At 43.8% G+C, this 25095-nt stretch overlaps 1 protein-coding gene across 2 annotated transcripts in view; it reads right to left on the reverse strand.

Moving 5' to 3' along the window:
- Positions 1-25095, reverse strand: part of SOCS7 (suppressor of cytokine signaling 7) — a 159480-nt gene that overhangs the window by 53905 nt on the left and 80480 nt on the right. For both annotated transcript variants that reach the window (XM_073608263.1, XM_073608264.1), the window contains exons 2-6: positions 14596-14660; positions 14404-14508; positions 14137-14238; positions 11867-11997; positions 11609-11777 (exon numbers count right to left, since the gene is read on the reverse strand). In XM_073608263.1, coding sequence (XP_073464364.1) covers positions 11609-11777; positions 11867-11997; positions 14137-14238; positions 14404-14508; positions 14596-14660 — 572 coding nt within the window. The remainder of the gene's footprint in view (positions 1-11608; positions 11778-11866; positions 11998-14136; positions 14239-14403; positions 14509-14595; positions 14661-25095) is intronic.

Raw genomic sequence — 25095 nt, forward strand, 5'->3', positions numbered from 1 at the left:
CTAATTTTTACAGACAGTCTACTTACTGGAATGGTACCAGCTGATTGGAGAAAAGCCAATGTAGCACCAATATTTAAAAAGGGCCCAAAATACATCCCTGGGAATTACAGACCAGTTAGCCTAACATCAATAGTATGTAAACTCTTGGAGGGGGTGATAAGGGACTATATACAAGATTATAGTGATGAGAATGGTATCATTAGCAGTAATCAGCATGGATTCATGAAGAATCGCCCTTGCCAAACCACTACTAACCTTCTATGAGGAGGTGAGTTGCCATCTAGATAAAGGAAGGCCCGTAGATGTGGTGTATCTGGATTTTGCAAAAGCATTTGACACAGTTCCCCATAAACGTTTACTGTACAAAATAAGGTCCGTTGGCATGGACCATAGGGTGAGTACATGGATTGAAAACTGGCTACAAGGGCGAGTTCAGAGGGTGGTGATAAATGGGGAGTACTCGGAATGGTCAGGGGTGGGTAGTGGGGTTCCCCAGGGTTCTGTGCTGGGACCAATCCTATTTAATTTGTTCATAATCAACCTGGAGGATGGGATAAACAGTTCATTCTCTGTACTTGCAGACGATACTAAGCTAGGCAGGGCAATAACTTCTCCGCAGGATGTGGAAACCTTGCAAAAAGATCTGAACAAAATATTGGGGTGGGCAACTACGTGGCAAATGAGGTTCAATGTAGAAAAATGTAAAATAATGCATTTGGGTGGCAAAAATATGAATGCAATCTATATACTGGGGGGAGAACCTCTGGGGGAATCTAGGATGGAAAAGGACCTGGGGGTCCTAGTAGATGATAGGCTCAGCTAAGGCATGCAATGCCAAGCTGCTGCTAACAAAGCAAACAGAATATTGGCATGCATTAAAAAAGGGGCTCAACTCCAGAGATAAAACGATAATTCTCCCACTCTACAAGACTCTGGTCCAGCCGCACCTAGAGTATGCTGTCCAGTTCTGGGCACCAGCCCTCAGGAAGGATGTACTGGAAATGGAGCGAGTACAAAGAAGGGAAACAAAGCTAATAAAGGGTCTGGGGGATCTTAGTTATGAGGAAAGGTTGCGAGCACTGAACTTATTCTATCTGGAGAAGAGACGCTTGAGAGGGGATATGATTTCAATATACAAATACCGTACTGGTGACCCCACAATAGAAATAAAACTTTTTCGCAGAAGAGAGTTTAACAAGACTCGTGGCCACTCATTAAAATTAGAAGAAAAGAGCTTTAACCTTAAACTACAGAGAGGGTTCTTTACTGTAAGAGCGGCAAGGATTTGGAATTCCCTTCCACAGGCGGTGGTCTCAGCAGGGAGCATCGATAGCTTCAAGAAAATATTAGATAAGCACCTGAATGACCGCAACATACAGGGATATACAATGTAATACTGACACATAATTACACATAGGTTGAACTTGATGGACTTATGTCTTTTTTTCAACCTCACCTACTATGTAACTATGTAACACAAATGACAGTTATATCATAGTATTACAGCAACAGAATAAAAAGGGACGGGTTACTGCTGTCCCAAAAGCCTACTGGAAAACAAGTTACCGGTAAGTCTAACTAGAATTTTTCCAAAACGTCTTTCAGGACAGCACCCGAGAGGATTACCAAGACTTACTCTATTTAGTGTGGGACAACAGCCTGTAAGACTTTCCTTCCAAAAGCCTTGTCCCCAGCCGTCATGATGTTTAACCTATAATGACGGGCAAAGGTCGTCAGACTTGTCCAAGTAGCTGCCTTACAGATTTGTTCGGGGATGGCACCAGCTCTTTCTGGCCAACTCACCGCGAAGCTCTTGTAGAATGAGCCCGGATACTCACTGGACTCTCTTGGCTTGTAAGGGAATAGGCTTCTGAGTTAGCCATTCTCAACCAACTGGCAATGGTTCCTTTGGTAGCTTGTCTTCCGTTTTTACTACCAGCAAATAAAATGAATAATGCGTCTGAACGTCTAAAGTCTTTAGTGGCTTCCAGGTAACTTAAGACTGCTCTTTTAACATCCGGGGTATAGAATTCTTCTTCCTTCTTACCCGATGTATTAGAACAAAACGTAGGAAGTATCATCTCCTGTGTTCGATTCTGGACCAAAGCGACCTTCGGTAAAAAAATTAGGATCTGTCTTCAGAACAATTTGGTCTGAAAAAATGGAAAAAAATGGCTCCCTGATTGACAAAGCTTGCAGCTCACCAACTCTTCGAGCTGTTTTAATAGCCACTATAAAAACGTTTTTCAAAGTTACTAATTTCAGGGAGGCTAAATTCATGGGTTCAAAAGGTTCCCAAGTCAGGGCCTGTAGAACAACTGATAAGTCCCACACTGGACAACTTTTAATCACCACTGGTCTAGATCGGGTGAAAGCTTTAAAGAATCTGATCACTAAGGGTTCTGATGAAATAGATTTTTCCAAAAATAACTTCAGTGCGGCAACTTGAACTTTGAGGGTACTGACCGCTAGGCCCTTGTCTGCTCCTTCTTGCTGGAATTCCAGAATAGAAGGAATCTGTTTTAATGATCTGCCGGATGCTGTGCACCAGGAGTTGAAAACTTTCCAGACTTTGGAATATATAGCTCTGGTAACATTCTTTCTGCTAGATAGGAGGGTAGCAACCAATCTATCCAAGAAACCTTTTCTCCTCAAGAGCTGCTCCTCAGAAGCCAAGCTGTGAGTTTTAGCTTTGCTACTTCCTGGTGAAGCAAGGGACCTTGTAACAGCAGGTCTTGTCTCAATGGAAGGGGCCAATACGGTTCGAGTTGCACCTGTAGAAGGGATGAAAACCAATGCCTTTTGGGCCAGAAGGGAGTAATGAGGATTACGGTCGTATCCTCTTTCCGGATTTTTGTTATGACCTGAGGGATAAGCTGAAACAGGGGGAAGGCGTAGCAGAGGTGAAATTTCCAACTGTGCGCCAGAGCATCTACTCCCAGTGATAACTCGTTCCTGTTCAGGGAGAAGAAGTGAGACACTTGAGTATTCTCCTGAGTTGCAAAGAGATCCACTCTTGGCCGCCCCCATCTCTTCACAATCAAATGGAAGACATCTGGATTCAATTGCCTCTCCGGTTCGAATACCTGGTTCCTGCTGAGGAAGTCCGCTACCCTGTTTAGTGTCCCCTTTAAGTGGACCGTGGACAAGGATAGAGTATGTAGCTCTGCCCAACTTTGAATGCCTCTTGCTAGGTCCTGCAGAACTCTGCTTCTGGTTCCCCCCTGTCCGTTTATGTAGGCCACTGCCGTGGCGTTGTCTGACAGGATCTGTGTATGCCTCCCTTGCACTTCTGCAAACTTCTGTCAGTAAAGCCATTTCTATCGCTTTTAGTTCCCTCCAGTTTGAGGACCTCAGAGCTTCTCTTGTGGCCTGCGAGCCCTAAGCCCACCGACCGCTCATGTGAGCCCCCCAAACTCAGGAACTGGAATCGGTTGTTAACCTTAACTGGGTTGGAAAGGACCATAACAGGCCCTCTGAATACCTTGTCTGGTTCTTCCACCACCAGAGACTCCTTTTTATCGTGGTGGGGATCTTCACTAGTGAATCCAGTTAATCTTGCTGGTGATCCCAGGTCTAGGTGAACACGGGCTCTGACCAAGTTTTCTTGAAGTCCTTCTCTGGTTTGAGAAAAAAACAGCAGGTCATCAAGATAAGGAATCACTCTGAGATTCCTTCTAGACGCAGAGGCGCTAATGCTTCGGCCATTATTTTCGTGAACACCCTTGGGGATGAGGACAGGCCGAATGGCAGTGCTCTGAATTGCAGGTGTACCACCTTCCTCCCTTCTTTCAGTGCTAACCTCAGATATTTCTGGGACCTGGCGGCAATAGAGGAGGAATGTGGAGGTAGGCATTTTGTAAATCTATTGATGCCATGTAGCACCCTTGATTCAGGAGGGTTTTAAAGAAAATAGAATCCATCCGAAATCTTCTGTACTCTACTGATTGATTCAGCATTTTGAGATTTAGGATGAGACGGAACTTTCCTGAAGGTTTCTGAACAAGGAATACATGCGAGTAGAAACCCTGGAAAAACTCCCCTGTAGGGACCGGAGCAAATGACTCTCTGGGATTTTAGTTCCTGAATTAGGGACTTCATGGCGAAAAAGCCTTGACCAGATCCCTTGGGACGTTTGTCACCAAGAATCTTTTGGGAGGTTCTTCCGTGAATTCTATCACGTATCCCTGGGAGAGCATATTCAAAATAAACTGGTTTGAAGTAATGGCTCTCCACTGAGGAAGAAACTCCTGGAGTCTTCCCCCCAACCTTGAGGGGGGAGTCATTGCAGTTTTCTGGAGGTCGCAGGAGGATTGAAGAGCACTCCACTCCTACTCTTGGGCTTCTGGGAAGACCACGGCTTCTTCTTGCTCTGCGTTTTTCCTTCCCGCTGCCCTTTTTGAGGCCGAAAAAAAAACGCTTACGGATCTGCATTCTTTCTCTTCTTGACAATAAATGACTACTTTTTATCAGCCGTACGGTCGAGAATGAACTCTAACTCCGAACTGAACAGCAAATCTCCTGCAAAGGGAATGCTACACAGCCTGTTTTTAGATGCAGCATCCCCTGGCCAAGTTTTCAGCCACAAAGCCCTCCTAGCAGAGTTTGTTAAAGCTGCTGACCTGGCTGACATGCGAATAGATTCCGCTGAAGCATCTGCAATGTATGTTATTGCGGCAGACAAAGTTGTTTGATTTGGAGAATCTGCCGTAACATGGGCCTTCAGCTGGTTAACCCAGTGTTGTAAGTTCCTAGCAACATACTTTTATCCATGGGCTCCTTTAGCGCTCTCATATCCTCAAAGCGAGGTCAGTAGACTTTGAGACCTGTGAAAAGGCGGAATCTAGTTTTGGAACTTTGTTCCAGATAGAGTCAGGATTTTCTCCTCTTTTGAGCCCGGGAAAAGAATGTTTTTTTTTCTCAGGTTCCAGCCACTCTTTTTTAATCATATCTGTGATTATTGAACGGACTGGAAAAGAACGGCCTTTTGAATCTCCTAAACCAGCATACATGCGGTCATGCAAGGAGAGTTCCTTCTTTTCCTCTTCTATTCCCAAAGTAGCATGAATTACTTTCAAGAGTCCTCCAACCTCTTCTAGCGACATTTTGTACTTAGAAGTGGCATGTGCTTCATTTGGAGCGAGGGAGGCGGATTCTTGGGAAGTGTTCTGGGAAATCGGACCCCCTATTAGTATTTGAAAGCCGCACTGGGGTTCTGAAGATGGCTGTGGAACCCTGGGATCCCCTGTGGGACTGGTTCCTCTCTTAGGTTTGACCTAAAAGCTTGAAAGGTGGCATGGAGCTCATCCTTAATAGTTGTAATCAAATCGCTACAAATGGATGGAGACTCCTCCCTCACTAGATTTGCAATGCAATGTGCACAAAGCGTTTTGGTCTAAACTTCGCTTAATTTCTCTTTGCAGACAGGGCACCTTCTCTTGACTGGTTGAACAGGACCTTTGGCCTGGACAAACAGAAGGAAAAGACAAGGAACCACGCTAAAAAGTCTGCTACACAGCACAGATAAGACACCTAGGTGCACTAGGAAAGACAACGTCTTACTTCCCTGTGCCTAGCAAGCCACCACCACCTAAGGTCCCCTGTTGCTAGGCAGACATGCTAACACTAGCCACTGCAACAAACATTCCCAGGGAGATGGGGGGAGGTGAGTAACCCCCCACAGGAGATAACGGCCCAGAGCCAATGGTGGCTGCTCCATTCTCCTCGCTTATCCCGCGATGCAGGAGCAGGAAACGAAAAAAAAAAAAAAAAAAAAAAAACAACCACCTGTCTGAAGAAAAAGGGGGCAGCACTGCCAGTCCGTACAGGCTCTCCCCGAGCACAGAAGAGGGAGAGGGAGCTCACGGGACCGTCCAACAGGAGGCAAGTGGGAGAATCACTCTCCCAGAAAAAAAGAATGACAGGTGAGAACCTCTCGTTTCCCAGGAAAGCCTTGAGAGATCATGGCTCCCACCAGAGGTGTTCCTCCAGCTGGTGGAAACACAAAAAACTGATGGAAGCAACATGGAGGCCTCCTATTAAAGACTTAATTGATGAGGTGTTTCCTGTGGGAGGAGGAGCCATGATCTCTCAGGTGCTGTCCTGAAAGACGTTTTGGAAAGAACGGATATTCAAAAAATGGTTTAGATCTTTGAGATCTAAAATGGGTCTGACATCCCCCTTGGGTTTTGGAACCCTGAACAGGTTTGAATAAAACCCCAAACCTTGCTCTTCCACCACCGATATCACTCTTTGAGATAAGAGATGATCCAAAGCTAGAAAGAGAGACTTCTTTTTCACTGGATCTCTGGGAACGTTTGATCTGAGAAAACGAGGAGACGGGAACTCTCGGAACTCTAGTTTGTAACCTAGAGAAATTGAGGAAGCCACCCATCTGTCTTGACATTGTTCCTGCCAGACCTTTGAAAACTGTAGAAGCCTTCCCCCCACTGCAGCGAGCGGGGGTGCACCTTCATAAGGAGGCTTTAGTATTCTGTTTTGTGGCTTTCTTCACCCAGGTCCTTTTTTGGCCCTGGGACTGACCCTGAGGTTTACCTCTTGAACCTGACGGTGGAGGCCGTTGTGACTGCCTGGAAGCTGATGCCCCTGGCACTGAATAAGAAGCACGTTTAAAAGAAAAATGCTTAAACTTCTTTTGAACCAGTAAAAGGGAACTTTTCCCGTTAGAAATTCTTTGGATTTACTTATCCAGACTGTCTCCAAACAACCGTTCACCATGAAAAGGGAAACTGGCCAAGAGCTTTTTGCAGGCGCTTCGGCTGACCAATTTTTCAATAATAGGATTCTATGCACATGTACCAGCCCTAGCATGAGCCGTGAGAATATAATCTTTCATAGCGTGTACTGTAAAACACAACACTTCTGGTATCCCAGGCCAACTCCTGGGCCTGCTGATCAGGAATAACTTTGAGTACCTCTATAAACTGGTCCTTTAAGGACTGAGATACTCCGATTGCTGCCAGTGCAGGTTAGATGACTGAACCTGCCAGCGCAATATAGTTTTTAAAAAGGAACTCCAACTTCCTACCTGTTGGATCCTTTAGCATATAAGCATTGTCTACTGGACAAGTCAGGTTTTTATTTACAGATGATAGAGCAGCGTCAATTGCTGGAATTCCCCATTTCTTTTAAAACTCTTCCTCCATAAGATAAAGTATTGAAAACTTTTTCGGAGGAAAAAACTATCTGGCTGCTCCCACTCAGAATACATTAGCTTCCTTAGCCATTAATGGATAGGAAAAGAATGAACAGAAAAAAATTTGTCATCTGTTGCTCAGAGTGGGACTAAGCGCAGCAGGTCCCTGTCCATTTGTAAGAGGGTCCTGAGCAATGGACGGGGACCTGCTGCGCTTAGTCCCAACTCTGGGATGCAATTAAAGCATCAATTTTTTGCTCCAAGCTTAAAATGGTTGAAGAGAAAAACCTCCTCAGTAATATACACAGGGGCTGCAGTGTTAAGAGCAGCTGCAACACTTGCCCCTCCTGATGGCTCACTCCGACCAGCCATATTACTCTCAGGGGAGGATGCCATCTTTTTTGCGATGGTTCTAGGCTTCTGTGTGACTGTAGCAGTCCTTTTATAGCCCTTTTTTGAGGTGTTTTTCACCCCCCTTCCGACCATAGCCCGATGCACAAAGCAGAAATACTACCAGAAGGAATGCATCCACTGCTTGAGCAATAGTCCAGCCCTGTCGCTGCTATTAATGCTCAGCCTGATGCACCAAACTTCTTATATGCCACCTTTGCTCTTGTGTCCCTCCTGCAGCATGTAACAGCACAAATGGTGCCTTTTAAAACCTTCCCGCGCAGGACGTTGGAGGACGCCAACGCCGCGCTAAGGCCCGCCCCCCCTCCCGTCGCCTACGGCCCTTCCCCTCTTTTTTTAAAAAGAGCTCTTTCCTGTGCGAGCGCGGGATCCTGTTCCTATGGGATCCACAGGGAGGAAGGAGAAATGGCAAGGGAGGGGTCTGGAAGCAAGCCGAGCAGCTTGCCTTTTTTAATCTCTTGTGGCGTTCTTTCCCCGAGAAGAGGGGAAGAAAAAACAGCATGGGGGTGTGTCTGGTGGGGAGAGGGAACCCTCCCAGACTTACTGGAGGAAGAAGAACTGCTGTTTCCTAGACACAATATGGACTTTCTGAGAAGCATGAGATGGTAAGTGCTTAATACAGCCCCCACTGGTGACACATAGGCATGACAACACTTACTAAATTTAAAGGAGATCTTTCATAAGAAAATTTTAGAAAACTCCACTTACCTTTCCTGCCGCAGGGTTTTCTGTGGTAAACCAACAGACCCAATCTTCACCCTTCACGGCGTGTTCCATTAAACCTTCAGGAGCTGGGGATCCTCGAGGAAACCCACAATCCTGGACCTGTAATAGCACCACCGCCAGTAAAAACTTTATGGCCTTAATACCAAAAAGTACTGGATCCTGGGGTCCAGCTCTCTAAAAAAAAAAAAAAGAAGCGTTACAGGCAAGACCTTGTTTCTTTGGATACGAGGCACGGGTACCATTCAATTCGGCCAAAAAGACACTTTGAATGGATCCGGCTGCATGGCTAGCCCCAGCAAGGATTGCTCCAGATTTACTCGTGACCAACACCTTAGACACTGGCGAAAAAACTGAGGTACTCCCAGTAGTGGGAGGAGTTATATAGGGAGTGCACTTTTTGTCTTAGGGCTTGCCAGTGTCCATCACCTGAAGGTGGCCTATAACCCCACATAGTAAGTACTATAGCTCTGTGTCCCGTGAAGTACGATAAGAAAGAGCCCAGAACATCATATAAAGAACTGCATCAGTGTTCATGATTCAACAATAAGAAAAAGACTGGGCAAAAATGGCATCCATGGGAGAGTTCCAAGGCCAAAGCCACTGCTGGCCAAAAAGAACACAGGCTCATCTCACAATTACCAAAAAACATCCTGATTATATTACTAGGCAAATATTCTGTGGACTGATGAGACAAAAATACTATAATAATAATTAATAATAATTTACTTTTTGGAAGGTGTGCGTCCCATTAAATCTGGCATAAAACTAATACAGCATTTCATAACAAGAACATCATACCAAGAGTCAGACATGGTGGTGGTAGCATGATGGTCTGGGGCTGCTTTGCAGCTTCAGGACCTGGACGACTTAACATAATTGATGGAACCATGAATTCTGAGCACTACCAGAAAATCCTAAAGGAGAATGTCCGGCCATCAGTTCGTGACCTGCTTGTGCACTGAGGTTATCCAGCAGGACAATAACCCAAAACACAACAACAAGTCCACCTCCAAATGCTTCAAACAAAGCAAAATTTAGGTTTTGGCGTGGCCTAGTCAAAGCCCAGACTTAAATCCAATTGAGATGCTGTATCCTGACCTTACACAGGCCGTTCATGCTGGAAAACCCTCTAATGTGGCTGAATTAAAACAATACAGCAATGTGAAAGACTCCTTGCCAGTTATCGCAAACGCTTGATTGCAGTTGTTGCTGCCATAAGTGGCACAACCAGTTATTAGGTTTAGGGGGCAATTACTTTTTCACATAAAGCCAGGCAGGTTTGGACAGCTTTTTTGCCTTAATAAAAGAAATCATTTAAAAACTGCATTTTGTATTTACTCGTTATCTTTGTGTAATAAAAACATTTGTTTGATGATCTGAGTCATTTAAAGTGGTTGTAAACTCTCCCCCACAAATTTATCTCATGTAAATCAGCATAAAAAACCCTAATGAACACTGCTTATAGATATCTCCTTACTTGCTTAGTATTGTTGTAATCTGTTTTGTTCTTTGAATGACGTCACTGGAGCATGCTCATATCTCCCCTGATTTACAGCACGCTCTGTGTGCTTGTCTGTCTTATCAGGACTCCCTGCGGCACAACACTCAAATCCTACAAGACTGAAGAATCATTCAGAGCTTCTTCCTACACCCCATGTGACATCAAATGGAGTGTAAACCTGGGCATCAGACTGCATAATGGCATATACTAGATAATCGGCACAAGTAAATAATATGAAATAAAACAAGTCGGCTATGAGCAGGGAAGCATGGTCGCCATAGAAACATTGGATCGAGTAGGAGGCTTGGTTAACAGTACAGGAAGGGCTCCATGTAAGGGCGGAAATACACTCTATTGTGGACTCAGAAAATAATACCCAAGATGGCGCTGCCTAACCCCTGGAAACAAGAGTTTTTAAAGTTTCTTTAAAAAGTAATATGCAATTTGGGCTGGATTACAGTGGCTATAGTTTGATAATTACTTAATACAATTTGACTAAATGAAAAGAAGCATCAGAGTGGGAGAGGTTACTTTCTCTTTAAGTGTGACAAATAAAAAAAAATATCAGAAAGGGGTCAAATACTTTTTCACACAACTGTATATTTCACCATGTAGTAAACAGTGGGTTCTACTTTCCCCTTTCTGCTGAACACAGAGGTAAAGACTCATTTGATACCAAGCGATATTAACTTTTCTTTTGTAAGTCTCTTGTGCTAATTTTGGTTTACGTAATCACAGACATAAACACACGTGTCTTCTGCTGACATTAATATACTACGAAGGGCGTTCAAGTCAAACCAGGACTTTTAATTTTGCAGGTATAACAAAAACGAATGCTAGCGTGGCAGTATTACACGCAGTAGTAAGTGGCAAGTGTGTTCTATTATTGATAGGCGGCATCACATGTCACGTGCCAGTCCAGACACCGTTAATCAAGATGGCAGACAACAGAATTTGTACGTGTGGTGATGACGTTTCTTGTGAAAGAAGGTGAAAAATCCGTGGACATCTTCAGAAGCCTTCAAGCACAGTACGGCGATAAGACGCTTAGCCGCAGTAAGACATTTGAATGGTGTAAACCATTTCAAAGTCCTACATCAGTCAGTGACAATCCAGGCCGTGTTGGTTCCCAGATCACAGCAGTCATTCCTCTGAACATTCAGCATGTGGAACGCTTAATCTTGGATAATCGAAGCATAACCTGTCATGAAATTGCACAGGAGACAAATCTTTCTGTGGGAACAGTGAACACTATCAACAGCATATATTACTGTCATATGCTGAGTGATATGCATATGCGTCTGCAGAAAAACCGGCCTGGTTTCATCACTAAGGGCATCCTGTTTCTCCAGGACAACAAGCTCATACTGCTCACCGCACTAAGTGCACATTACAGCAACACGGCTGGGAGGCATTGCCACATCTCCCTTATAGCCAGAGCCTCGCTCTGAGTGATTTCCAACCGTTTGGACCCCTAATAGAGTTCCTGTTTTAGGATGGTTCAGGCGTACTGACATATCGTTCTATCCCGAAGCTTTCCAGGCATTAAATGCTGGGATGAGTGTATAAATGTAGCAGAGGAGCAAGTTGAAAAATAAATGTAATTTCCACTCCTTAAAATTAGTTATTTTATAAAATAAATTCAAAAGTCACGGCTTGACTTCAACGCCCCTCGTATTACATTAGTCCTAATTTTTAATTTTATTTTTACTTATCCAGTTCATTTGAGCCAAATTTTTAAATGGCATAACATTCTAAATCATTGTTTCCCTGCTGCTTCTATGAACAGAAGTTTATAAAGTGGATATTCTCACCTCGATAGTGCTCCATGCGTGTGTGGTGAGTAATGCCCTGGGAGCGAAAGCTTAAGCTCAGGATATAGCGGGGATCAGAGCTGTCTCTTACTAGGAATGAGCCATCAGGTTTCCCCTTCAGCTTCATCTCTGCATCCTCCCAGTTCATGGGTCCCCAATACCAGCCACACTGTAGGGAGAGAGAGAAATAATCATATTAGTTATAACTGACATTTAACGCAAAGGGCATGTTAAAAGCTGGTCAGAAACACGCTTTACCTTCTCCAGCTCTCGTAAACTAGCAGCAAAGCTACTGGGATCCTGGCGTAAGATGGGACACTGTAAGGGTTGCACAAGAGGAACAGGAGTGCATTCAGGTGGCCGAATGGGAACTACTTGTGGTAGTGGGTCTGAAATGGAGAAAACACAAGCAATTCTTGAGCAACATCAAACTTGCAACATTTTGTACCCTAATGGAGAAAGGCCATGTCCTATCAACTAAGTGGACAATTCGCTGACAACATTCTCCCTTGGGTTTTGTTTCTGGAAACACAATCCACCTGGTTGCCTGCTGCCTAGCTTCTGCATAGGCTGCTCCCCTTTCTAATCCTCACGAAGCCCAGGCCCTCCTGGCCAACCTGAAAACAGGAGGGGACTGGTGAACTCCTATTCATAAAATTCTAGGCTGATTGAAGCTAGAAGTGCTTAGCTGAGCAATTGCGGGTTCAGAGCTGGCAGAATTTGAGGGGAAACAGCAAGATACTCTGGGGTTGGTTTACTAAAACTGGAGAGAGCAAAATCTGGTGCAGCTTTGCACAGAAACCAATCAGCTTCAAGTTTTTTTTTTTTTTTGCCAAAGCTTATATGAACAAGCTGAAATTAGAAGCTGACTGGCTACCATATACAGCTGCACCAGATTTTGCACTCTCAAGTTTTAATAAGGATCCATTCACATGTGTGTGACTTGTCACGCAACTTTGGACACAGTCACATGACAAGTCACAGCCCACTGTTTTCAATGGCATCCGTTCTGGGTAATTCAATAAAGCATTAGGGTCACTTTTCCTTTAGAACTGCACCTAATTCAGGCAAGCACGTGTGCCAGTTTCAATAACATCACTGCTGTGCACCAAATTCAGGTAGTTCTAACTACCGTTTCTTTAAGAACCTGTCATTATGGCAGTGATTCATAAACAATGACTGCCACTTCAGCAAACTGGAGGTAAATAAGACCAGCTCTGAGCTGGCGTACAAAAAGTATGCTAGTGCTCAGAGAGGAATATCCCAGCCCCATTCAGCTCTAAACGTAAACAATTGGGCTGAAAATACTGGTGATATCATTACCTAAATATGGCAATTTGGGGAATGACTTGAGTCACTGTGTGGGCGGAGCATGAATGGGAACTGAGAGACTAGTTCCACATCGGGTCTGCCATACGTTTGATTGACAGCAGATGCCCATGTGCAGATTCAAAAGTCGCTAATGGGCTGAAGCTATAGATCCACCCACTACCATGCACTGTCAATCAACAGCAAGGTAGACCTGATGGGGAGCTAGTCTCTCAGTTCCCCATCACACTCTGCCCACTGCACTACAAAATTCCATAGATAGCCACGCGCCTGTCAGTGGGAAGGATGGAATGGCCAGGGAGGGAGCATACTAAAAAAGGAGTGTATAATATGGACACACCAACAGGTTCATGTACCTATTCGATGTGGCAGCCCATAGAAATTGTAAATGTGTCTGGGACACCCTTTATGACCCCCCTTCATCCCCCCCGCCCCATTTTCTTCACAGTCTAAGTTTTTTCAAATCACACAGTAAAAAATAAAAAAGTATTCAGAGGAAAGCTTTGTGTTAAATCATTCACTGCCAATACACTGTTAGAGTGTGTGGTATAGTTCTTCTTGGCCACCTTCCACCCAACATCCCCCCAATTAAAAATTGAAAGAGCTGGGTGAAAAAAAAGTAAAACCGTGGCAGCATCCAACCAGATGCAGCCACTGTAAAAATATTAGTAAATGTGCAACTTTCAATAAAATACCGCCTGGTGATATAGTACCGTATGAAACCCTGGCTCTGGAACTTCCAGTTATAAAGGGACAACATTCTGTCGCTGTCTGCTAACTGTGCTCTTGTGTTGCCACCCTGTCACAGTCTTCCAACAGAGCTGACAGGTGGTTGTTTCCAATACACATTACATAGGCATAGTCTACTGTTGTCACTATTAGATAGCCTGCCTTGAGAAATGCAATGCATCCATGGTTTGAGGGCGTTGCTTGTGGACAGAGGTGGTTGCAAAAAAGCAGCAGCAGTAGATCAGCAGAACTGAGATGAAAGTGAAAATAACAGCAGTTGCTTAAGATACACAGTAATTTAGGAAATATGTAATTTCGTTGTGGTTTACATCTACTTTAACAGTAAATGATAGCAATAGCAAGTGGACGGTGTTCTAGTAAAAGTGAGAACATACAAAATCATTAGAACTACAATGATTTGCATTATTTAAAAAAAAATAAAATATTTTCAGAGTATGTTAAATGCTGACCTGGAGCGTGAGGTGGTGGTGGTGGGGGCAGTGGGAAGGATTGCAGAGACGAGGTCATGGGGCCCACTACAACAGATGCTGGTTGTATGCCTCCAATGTCATCTGGAATAAACAACATGCCGTAATGTACACAACATGCAGGGTTTATCACTAGAATGAACATGGAAGCATGTAGAATTAAATAACTCTAGGAATATCCCTATCCAGGATTTTTATTTATTATACCAGTAGATAACCTTCCCTTACAGATGTGAGGAAATGTATTACCTAAAAGGCTGAGGCTCCTGCGAGGAGGTGGAGGTGGAGTTGGTGGGTGGGTAGAGCATGATCCCCGGTGAGAAATGTCTACATCCACAAGTGAGATTGTTTCACCTGTAAGAGAGGGATTGCATGTTGTGTGTAACACTAAGTCCATGCAAAGCCTTTTTGCTACTTCAAGAATTGAAAGTTAACACTTACCAGTGAAGAGGGGACTGAAAGAAACTGGAGAGAAGGCACTTTGAGTTCTGGTTAAACGAGGTTTCCTGTAAACAAAAGCATACTACTAAGAAATGTAGACAAAGTCACTTTATCCCATTCAGTATAGAACATCAAACATTTTCAGAGGAGTACAATTTGAACATCACTTATTCATCATAGCTCAGCTGCAGGGCTGAACAACTAAGGCAATAGTGGTATGAATTTTTCAGCAAGCAGAAGAAATGACCAAAAAGACCTCACTGACTATGCTGCTCAATATACATCTACAAAAGGATATAGGGAAACGGATAAACATTCCTGAAATTTCCTTATTTAGCAACTGTGACGACATGGACATATCATATTCTTAACCACTTCAATACTGGGCACTTTCACCCCCTTCCTGTCCAGGCCAATTTTCAGCTTTAAGCACTGTCACACTTTGAATGGCAGTTGCGTGGTCATGCAACACTGTCCCCATATGAAATTTGAATAATTTTTCTTTCCACACAAATAAAGCTCTCTTTTGGTGGAAGTTAATCCCTCCTGGGTTTATTTTTTGCTAAACAAACTTCTTTGTTTCTGTTAAAACATTCTGCAAATAATCTTTCCTCATAAATTTAGGGCAAACTGTATTCTGGTACATTTTTTGGGCGAAAATAACCCAAATCAGTGATTTTTATTTAGTTTGTAGGAAGGTTATAGAGTCCATAAACTATGGTATATACCGTATTTATCGGCGTATAACATGCACCCTGATTTTAAGAGGGAAGTTTCAGGAAAAAAACTTTCCACAGACCCCTGCACAGAACACAGACCCCCTGCACAATACAAGGACTCCTTTCATTGTAAAGCCTCCTGGGACAGCGCTACCAGCATACCTTTAGGGGTTGAGAAGGTGTTGCTGACAGCCCTTTCTCGTGCGCCGCTCCTCCAGTGTCACGCTGATTGTGGATGGGGGCTTCTGTGCGCCTTAATTGTTGCCGCTCTGGCGTGGACCCGGTCATGTGACTCTCTGCTATTTCATTGATGGTCACATGACTGCTCTCCTCCTCCAATCAAAAGCTACAATCGAGGAGGTGGCAGAGTGGGAGGAGAGCGGTCATGTGACCATCAATGAGCAGAGGAGAGTCATATGACCGGGTCAACGAGAGAGCTCAATTGAGGCACACACAAGCCACCTCCTCCAATCAAAAGCTACAATCGAGGAGGCGGCAGGGCGGGAGAAGAGCAGCCAGAACAAGCGTCGTTAAGGTACAGGCTCCTATTTGCATTGGGGGTGACGCGGGGGGCGGTGTGTGGGAGGGGGCTGTTTCTGAACTGTTTGAAGTGTGGCAGCACAGTCCCAGGGCCAGGAAGGGCAGGGGGGTCAGCCTGACACCCTCCCAATGAGGCGAACCGCTCGATCCCCCCCCCCCGCCCCCATTGGTAAAAAAAAAAAAAAAAAAATCATAATCGGCGTATAACACGCAGGCACGATTTACCCTCTGTTTTCAGGGGGGAAAAGTGCGTGTTATACGCCGATAAATACAGTATATCTGGGAATTGATCAATCCTGATGTACTGAGGCCCGAACACCAGAACAGTACAAATATCCCCCAAATGACCCCTTTGTGGAAAGCAGACAGTCCAAGGTATTTAGTAAAAGGCATGGTGAATTGTTTGAAGTTCTAATTTTTTGTCACAATTTTTTGGAAAATTAAGAAATTGTGAAAAAATAAAAAATGTCTTCATTTTTACATACGGTCACCAGTGCAGCACAGTATCATCATATAATTGGCGTGGCAGTGATCAGGGACACTAACTTGACAATATGAAAAAAAAGAAAAAAAAAAACTATTTATTTTTTATTACATGAATTTCACTGGTATACACAACCTCTTTTATGAATGAAATTGATTCCTTCAGTGTTTACTATTGTGGTTAGCTGTGATTGGCCACAGCTAATCACATGATACAGATGGACTGCGATTGGCCCTGGATGTACCATGTGATCACTGTGACCAATTGTACACAATAAATAGCCTGAATGGTAATCAAAGCCATTCATTGTGTACAGTTGTCATGTGATCTGCTGTGATTGATCACAGCTAACACATGGTACCAGGGCTTTTTTTTCTCGGAGCATAGGTGCAGGAACTCCCCGTCTGAGTCACCCCTTGTCTCTGCCCCTACAAACCTCTGACCACTGACCCACAACAAAATCACACCCAGTAAACAAAATATCCACCCAAGCAACATTAGATCCCCCCCCAGCAGCAACAACAGATCTCCCAGCAGCCAGCATCAATAAATCCTCCAGCAGCCAGTAAAAATAGACCTCTTCCTCAACAGTAGTTTCCTTCCAGCAACATAAGAACCCCTAGCAACAATAGATTCCCTATCAGCAACAATAGACCCTCACACAAAATCAGATCCCCACCAGTGACAATAGATCCCCCAGCAGCCAACATCAATAGACCCTCCAGCACACCCAACACCGCATGCTATTACATACATTCAGTGCTGGAGGTGCCGAAACTGCGTTTCCGCTGAAAAAAAGCCCTGCATGGTACCAGCAGTGGCCGGTAAAATGATCAGTAATCTGCTGTGTCCAGTGAAAACAGTGGGTGACAGATCCCGCTGCGGCCTGTGGGGCGCACACGAGGAGCATCCCAGGAGGACGTCATATAACATTTACCCAAAACGGTGAATGCCCTGCTGGGCATTGTCTATTGGTCTGGCAGGAACTGGTTTAACAAGCAGTTAAGTGGTTTTAAAATGTCGCAGTCTCTAGTGTAAAAAAAAAAAAAAAACAACAAAATATATATATATATATATATATATATATATATATATATATATATATATATATACACACACACACACAACACAGGACGCAGTAGTGAAGTAGCAGCCCCCAGCAGTGAACCAGGTCTTTGACATGCTAGGAAATGGTGGGATACCAGTGTCTCTTTAAGCAAGTAAAGATTTGACTCAATGACTGTCTGAAATATAATAATTCAATGTTCATTTACAGAGTGCCTGTGTTTTATCAGTTTTACTCTAGAGGATGGGTTGCTTTAAAACAAGCAATTGCTGACTGTAAACTGAGGCTGCATTACTTCACAGCGCCTGCAGCTACAGAGTTCAGAGGTCTTATTTATGCCACCGCAGTCAGTGCTGTAGGTAGCATGTATACATGTAGTAGACAGCGCTGTGCTCCGTCATCAATACAGGGATTTCCTGTCTGCTGCCAGAACAAAATCAGTTTGTATTTATTAATAAATGCAAGACTTTCTCTGATTGGTGGTGGAAAGGTGGAGGTTGAGTGGCCAAGCTCTGATTTTGCTCTGGCAGCAAACAGGAGATCCCTACCATACTGCTGTATAGCAGTGTTGTATACTTTATTTAGCTGATGCTACATACAGTTTATACAGCGCTAACAGTGGCAGAATCAATTAGTAAAGTAAATAATTTGTTTGGGCCACTTGGTATAAAAATCTTTAACGTGAAAGTAAACACGGAGTTAGGATTTAAAGTTTAAAGTGAAGTGCATGTGTATCTCAGTATAGTCCCGAACCCCACGTGTGTTAATAATTTGTGACTGATTTTTGCTTGTAGATGCTTTAAGAAACCCCTTTTTTCAGTGCTGCTTCTGTCCTGTGCTCTGTGTTGGCAGGGCATCACAAGGATAAAGCCCCATACACATGGGGGCCCATGTATACGGCAGCCATTACGGCTTCTGTCGAAGGGGCATTACCGAAAAAGGTCTGCCGGTCGGCATCCGATCAGCCCTCTCAGCGCTGACCGGTGTGTTCTGGCCCATATCAGAATACAATTATATTACAATTTAAGCCGCTTTCTTACTAAGGGACAACTATAGTACACCATACTTTTACCATCTGCCCAAAACTCATGAACGCTTAGTCGATCCACCTGGGCGCCCCATAGTAGCGGCCATGGAAAGTATAACCAACTACTTCTCCAACTTTATTGACCACTTCCTTCAACCTCTAGCCCAACAATTACCAGCATATAACCGAGACAGCATCCATTTGATACCCTAAAGATTTATCCCTGGGTTTTTCTCCATGTGGCATCTCTGTACACCTCCATTCCTCATGAAGTCGGACTCCGAGCAGTGGAACACTTTCTCTACTAAGACCTACACATCTGCACCAAACAAGCCCTATTCAAAGAGGTCACCCTTTTTTGCCTCATAATTATTTCCAGTTCGATGCTAAGTTCTACATACAGACCCAAGGCACGGCCATGGGAGCAAATTTTGCCCCTAGCTATGCCAACCTGGCGATGGGCTTATGGGAAGACCACACCATCTGGAAGGATAACCCCTATGCCAAGAATATTGTCTACTACAGACGATACATCGATGACATAGTCATCATTTGGAATAGATCAAGATTGCTGGTAGAATCCTTTGTCTCGTACTACAACTCCAACCAGCTTGGGCTCTCCTTCCAGACAGATTAGCCTTTCTGGACCTTGAGCTATGCCCCACAGAAACTACAACACATTCCATGAACTACACCAAACTCACATTGGGCAACTCCTATCTCCATTTTCAGAGCTGGAACATACCGAAGAGCCAATAATGTAGACTTCACATAACTGCACGCGCAAGGAAGACTACATTCTTCAGGATACCATTTTCAAACAAAAATTTGAGGAAAAGGGATACAGGGATACCCCCCTAAGCTGGTAGATGAGGCATTCAATCTGTACCTCCACAGAAACACCTAATTCCATTGTAACCAAATCCAGAACTGAGAGTACACCTCAGCCACTCAGGTTTACAACACAATACCACACCCAACATAGAAGAATGGAACACATCTTCAAGCAACATTGGAGCATACTCCAAGAAGATCCCCATTTACAATCATCCATTCCAGACAAGCCCAAAATTTCCTACAGACAAGCTCGCAATATCAAGAGCAAAATTGCTCCAAGCAAACTGAAAAATGCAAAACCACCTATAAGACCCGCCCTTACCTTCTTGTCCATCAAGGGCATATACCAGTGCTGCAAATACAACTGCCTTACCTGTAAACATGTCCAGCATGGTCAAAAAGAATTTATGACCAAGGGCAAGACCTACATCTTTAAAGATTTTTATAACTGCTCCACCAAATTCGCCATCCATTGTCTTTCCTGCCCGTCACCTACTTTTGTCAGACATTTTCTAGAATTTCACTATCAACAAGCCACAGGCCTTTGAGTTTGGGTGTTGGAAACCATCTCCAAGAGCCTTCTAAATCCTGAGCAGTTCCAGCGCCTTTGCGCAAGAGAAACTTTTTGGATATACACTCTGGGAAGTATGGCGCCAGGAGGCCTCAACGAGGATCTGGAGGTTCACTCCATCTTATAATCCATTTCTCTGCATAAAGTCATCTAGAGCCTAATGCACTGGCCTATCTAATAATCATTTTCATAATTTCAATTATCTTCACACATATTCACACTACTTACATACATGTGTATGCATCCAAAATTCTCTATATAGAATTTTCCCACTTTCAATAGAGCCTTTCTGGCCACCCTCTGAATCTGCACGACCCTAATCAATTTGTGCTGTACTTATCCCCTTTTTTGGCTCATGTATTACCAATATCCACCATTAGAGGAGCAGCCCCATATCCATCATTCAAGTAGTTCCAGTCCTCTCTATACCAAATATCTCTTTCCCACCATTCCATATAACCCTACTTACACTTTAAAAATAGAATATTTTTTTCCCAGTATCCATGTACACTACACATCCCCCTACGCTTTTTTCGCTGCACTAAAATGGTTACTTCCTGACCACCGTAGCATGGTATAAATGTGTAATCATGCAATAGACCATATACCCGCATAATACTTAGCTATGCGCAAACGTACATGGAAGAATTGTTGACACTTTAAAGGCAAAAGGTACAAAATACCTTTCAAATATCAAATCAATGTAGGTTTATCTGTTTAACTTAAAATTATTCATTTTTTAATTATTTTTTAAGGCATCCTCACTTTAGGGCCTTTTTTTTCAAAAGCTCCTAAAACTGTTGCACAGTACTACTGGTATATTTATTTGACATCAATTGAGCTTTGATGGATTAGACATTTTGCAAGGAAAGTGGATCAGTTAATTGGGTGTTTTTTTAAACTTGGTGCTCCAGTGTGGCCTTTAGCATGCAGAATTTTCCCAGGTGAACGTGCAGGGCTGGTTGGCATACAACTATAAAACATACGCAGAGTGAAATTCGGCACGTTCCTGCTGAACCAGCTGAATTTTGTCAGTGTATACAAGCCTTATGTAAGTAGGCACTTCCATTTGAGATAAGAAGAAAATGTGCTCATAGAAGAAACATAATAAGCATTACTTGCTAAAAGTTTGGGATTCTTTGATCACTCAAATGGCTCACTAAGATGAACAGTGCTCTCTGCTTGGCTGCCTGAAGTCTGACTATCTTTTTACAAGACGGAGAGTATATATGACTTTAGTAAATCAACCCCAGAGAGTCTTTGCACAGCAGCGGCTATCAATTATTGTAGAAAGGGGCAGAGTTTTAGGCATGGCAGGTTGGCTAGGGAACTGCAGGTTTACAACACTTTTGTAGAGTGTCCTGCTTTTCTTTTTGAAATTGACTGTCATTGCTACCACAGGTCTGAAACAGTGTACTGCACTCACGGAACACAGCAAGGAGCTTTGAAACAAAGGAGGAGACTGGAGGCATCAGCAGCTACATCTTTTAAACACTACAGGACAGGATATTGTATTGAAATGGACAATCGGTGAGCTTGCTCTTATTATGACAGACCATCTATAAATGGCCTTTTTAACGTTTGTGCTCTAGTCCAGCATTAGACAGTGGAGACAACACGCTGAAGGCACAGGGCTGATTGGATCTGGTGCCTTGTGATCATTGTGATAGCCAGTTACAGCAATTGTAAATGTAAACAGTTTAGTACTGTAAAAGATGATCTTCAGGCTGTATAAAAAAATAAAAAAAAGGGAAAAAGTCAGCTGTTACAAATACTGTAGCTGCTGACTTTTAATAAAAGGACACTTCCCTGTCCAAGGATCCAATGCTGTCCTCACCCAGGATGGTTCTTCACTGGTCTTTGGGTCCCCAATGCCAGCATGTTTACTAAGGTAGGCCTGCTGTGACTCCTTGTGGCTTTCACATCTAGTTTCCCACTACACATGCGCAAACCGCACTGCACTTTGTGAATGGTCCTGCAGCCTTCATGGAAGTGATACGGTGCCGGGGGGGGGGGGGGGGGGGGTACAGGTGTAGGAGGCAGAAAAGCAGAAATTCCCCTTTTGGGTGAGGACCTGCTTTAAAATTGAGAGCAACACCTTGCATAATTACTCCTTCAAACCTGCGGAAGGAGTTTATGCACGTTTCTAATGCCATACACCCATAAATGTGTGTAATAATGTCCCTAAATGAGGATTTTTATGCTGAATTTTTCTGCTCACATATGTATCTATAGGCAAAGGTTTCTGTTAGGAGAGCACGTTCACGGCACAGACTGATCTGTTGAAGACTGCTCTCGGTCTGTACTAATGATCAGGAAATGGCAAGGACTGGCTCCCAATCATGTGAACACTGTGGCAGCCAATCACAATGGTCACATAACTAGGCAGAACTTTCTGCCTCTCCAGGCCTAGTTAAATGGATGCTGGGGCAGAGGGGTGGGGTTAATATGCCTGTGTGCATGCAGCTATAAGTGAGCAGTCTGAATTAAATGAAAGATTTGCACTTACATTCTTACAGTCTTCCCCTCCTGTGCAGCAATAAACACCTGACAGAGGCTGACTATATACAATTATACACTCACACGTCCTGAAAGGTAAAATAAACCCAGCATTATGTTTTCAGTGCACGTAGATCTCCAAAATCATCAGTCAAAGCATAACTCCAGGAGTAAAGACCCTTTTTAAAAAGTGCTGGCTTACAAAAGGTTAAGTCCAAAAAGGTGTATGCCACCTTGTGGCCTTCTCTTGTATTTACAATTTATATTTATGCTGAGCTCTGGGAGTACAACTACTGCTATACTCCCAGCGCTCTGACAGGAGGGATACTGCTTTCTCACACAGCAGCTGCTCTGCCTGCCCCCTCCCTGTTAATTTACAGAATACTTTGTATTTTATGACCCATTCACAAAATACAAGGTGCTCTGCAGGTGGGCAAGAGGAGAGGAGGGACGGACAGAGCTGTATATTCTGCAGATTCTGCATTCCAGACCAGCAACTCCCAGAGCACAATAAAAATGTAAATTGTGAATATAAGAGAAATATTCAAGATGTGACATACAGGTGGCAACCCATTATAAGCCAGCACTTTTTAAAAAGTGGCTCAATTCCTAGAGTTCTTCTTTAAATATAAAACATGAAAGTATGTGTCGAGTTCAAAAACTAAATAAATTCAGGCTTAATATGGTGTGCCCTGTAAAAAACAAAAACGAAAAGAAAAACACTAAAAGTACTCAATATTTTAAGAGGCTGTAAACCCCCCATGAAAAAAAAAAACCTGCAAGACAAAAGGCATAATGAGCTAGTATGCATTGCATACTTTCACCTTAGAACAAAGCCTTCCGGCGGTGCCCACACACCGCTGACAAAGCCGACATCTTCCCCAGTGCTTCTTCCAGGTTCGAGGTCTCCGCCACTGTGATTGGCCGGAGCCGCAATGGCGTCACTCCCGCGGGAGCCACCGGTAACGGCAGAGGCCCTGAAGGAATGGCACGGGCGGGTGTTTCTCCAGAGCGCATGTGCCGACGTAATCGACACAGTATACTGTAAATATCTCCTAAACTGTGGAACGTTTAGGAAGTATTTACAGTACCTTTAGGTAAGCCTTATAGGCTTACCTATAGGTACAAACAAAACAGAGGAGTTTACTTCCTCTTTAAAGGGGTCCTTCACACAATATACATTGGGCTGTACTAGGCACTAAGTAGTCCCAACACAAAGACAAGGCAATTAGCCATGTTTTCAATTAACTCAGCTCACACACTACATTACTGTGTGATCAGAGAATGTGAGGTCGTAAAAGAGAAAATGGAGACCGGGGGACCAAGAGGGAGATTGGAAAGGGGAAGCTGTGCAAAGATTTTTTGCACAGTAGCCACTTAAGACCAGCCAAACCCCCTGGCAAAAAAAAGATACATGTTTTACAGGACCTCATCACAGCTTGCAGGGCTTTCTACACCCAACCCTGAATGTCATTTGTGCTGCACCAGGAGCAACATATAAATCAGGTTACCATTTCATCCTCAAGCACACCTAGACAACAGGACCCCAATTCTAAACACTTCATCTCAAATTACATCTCCTCTTCTACTTCCTAGACGCTGCATCATTCTCTGTACCCAACTGCCTGGAATTCCAGGATAGTCCTGCCCCAATAAACTGCCCTACTCATCCATAGACACAAATGGGAGAGATCCCGCAGACCTCTGTCAACACACAGCTAAGCACAGCCTGAGGCCACCCAAGTGTGAACCATAAGTGCTACATTATTATACAAGATTTATATAGCCCCAACAGTTTGCGCACTGCTTTACAACATGAGGGCAGACAGTACAATTACAATTCAATACAGGAGGATTTAGATGGTTATTTTTTTTCTGCTACCCACAGACCTCCCCCATGCACTAGTTCAGGGAGATCACACAGCCTCGGTCTCTCAAAGAGCAAGCAATTGCCAATCTAACAACAGAACTATCCTCTTGCCCAGTAGCTCTATCCCGATACGGGGGCCACCACACACCGGAGCAAGGAAATGACCAGAAAAGTATAGGTTTTGGAGCAACGTTCATGTCTTATTGTAGAATGCAAATAGCTCCAATCCAACTGAGCTACCTATGGGGACCAAGTGAGCCTTGAACAGAACTTTATTTAACTGTCATATTTGTTACAACAATGTTTTGCACTGTCTGTCTGGAGCGGTTTTCTCTCGACTTAGAGACTGAAAAGTCAGATAGCATTTCTTCAAGAAACACATTCCAAAAAAGGAACTTAGACTTAAGTGTAAATACCATATCTTGGAGTGCAGTACAGGACCCAGGCTTGATATTCATAGGTCTTGGGTTATAGGCTGGTGCCTTCAGGTGACTGGACACTGGCAAATAGTCCACAGAATTTTAGCAAGCAAGGGCACAAGGAAAGGAGGATTATATCTTCATTGAGGTGGAAGGTTGACACCACCTTAGGCAGAAATGAGGGCTCTCTGCCACCAAGAAGGCTACCTTTCAGGAGGTTCCCTGATGGGTTCAAAGTAGGGGGGCATCAAATGGGTTTTTGGTGCCGAAAACCGGTACCGAAAATGAAAAATACACTAGGTCGAAAACCGACACCAATACTGAAAATGACCGATACAGAAAATGACTGTTTTTAAAAAATATTTTTATACAGGAGATGGTCAGAGACTGGGGACATGTGGTACAGGAGATGGTCAGAGACTGCAGACATGGTACAGGAGAGGGTCAAAGACTGCAGACACAATACAG

This window comes from Aquarana catesbeiana, linkage group LG12 (genome assembly GCF_042186555.1).
Source record: "Aquarana catesbeiana isolate 2022-GZ linkage group LG12, ASM4218655v1, whole genome shotgun sequence".
Taxonomy (NCBI): Eukaryota; Metazoa; Chordata; class Amphibia; order Anura; family Ranidae; genus Aquarana; species Aquarana catesbeiana.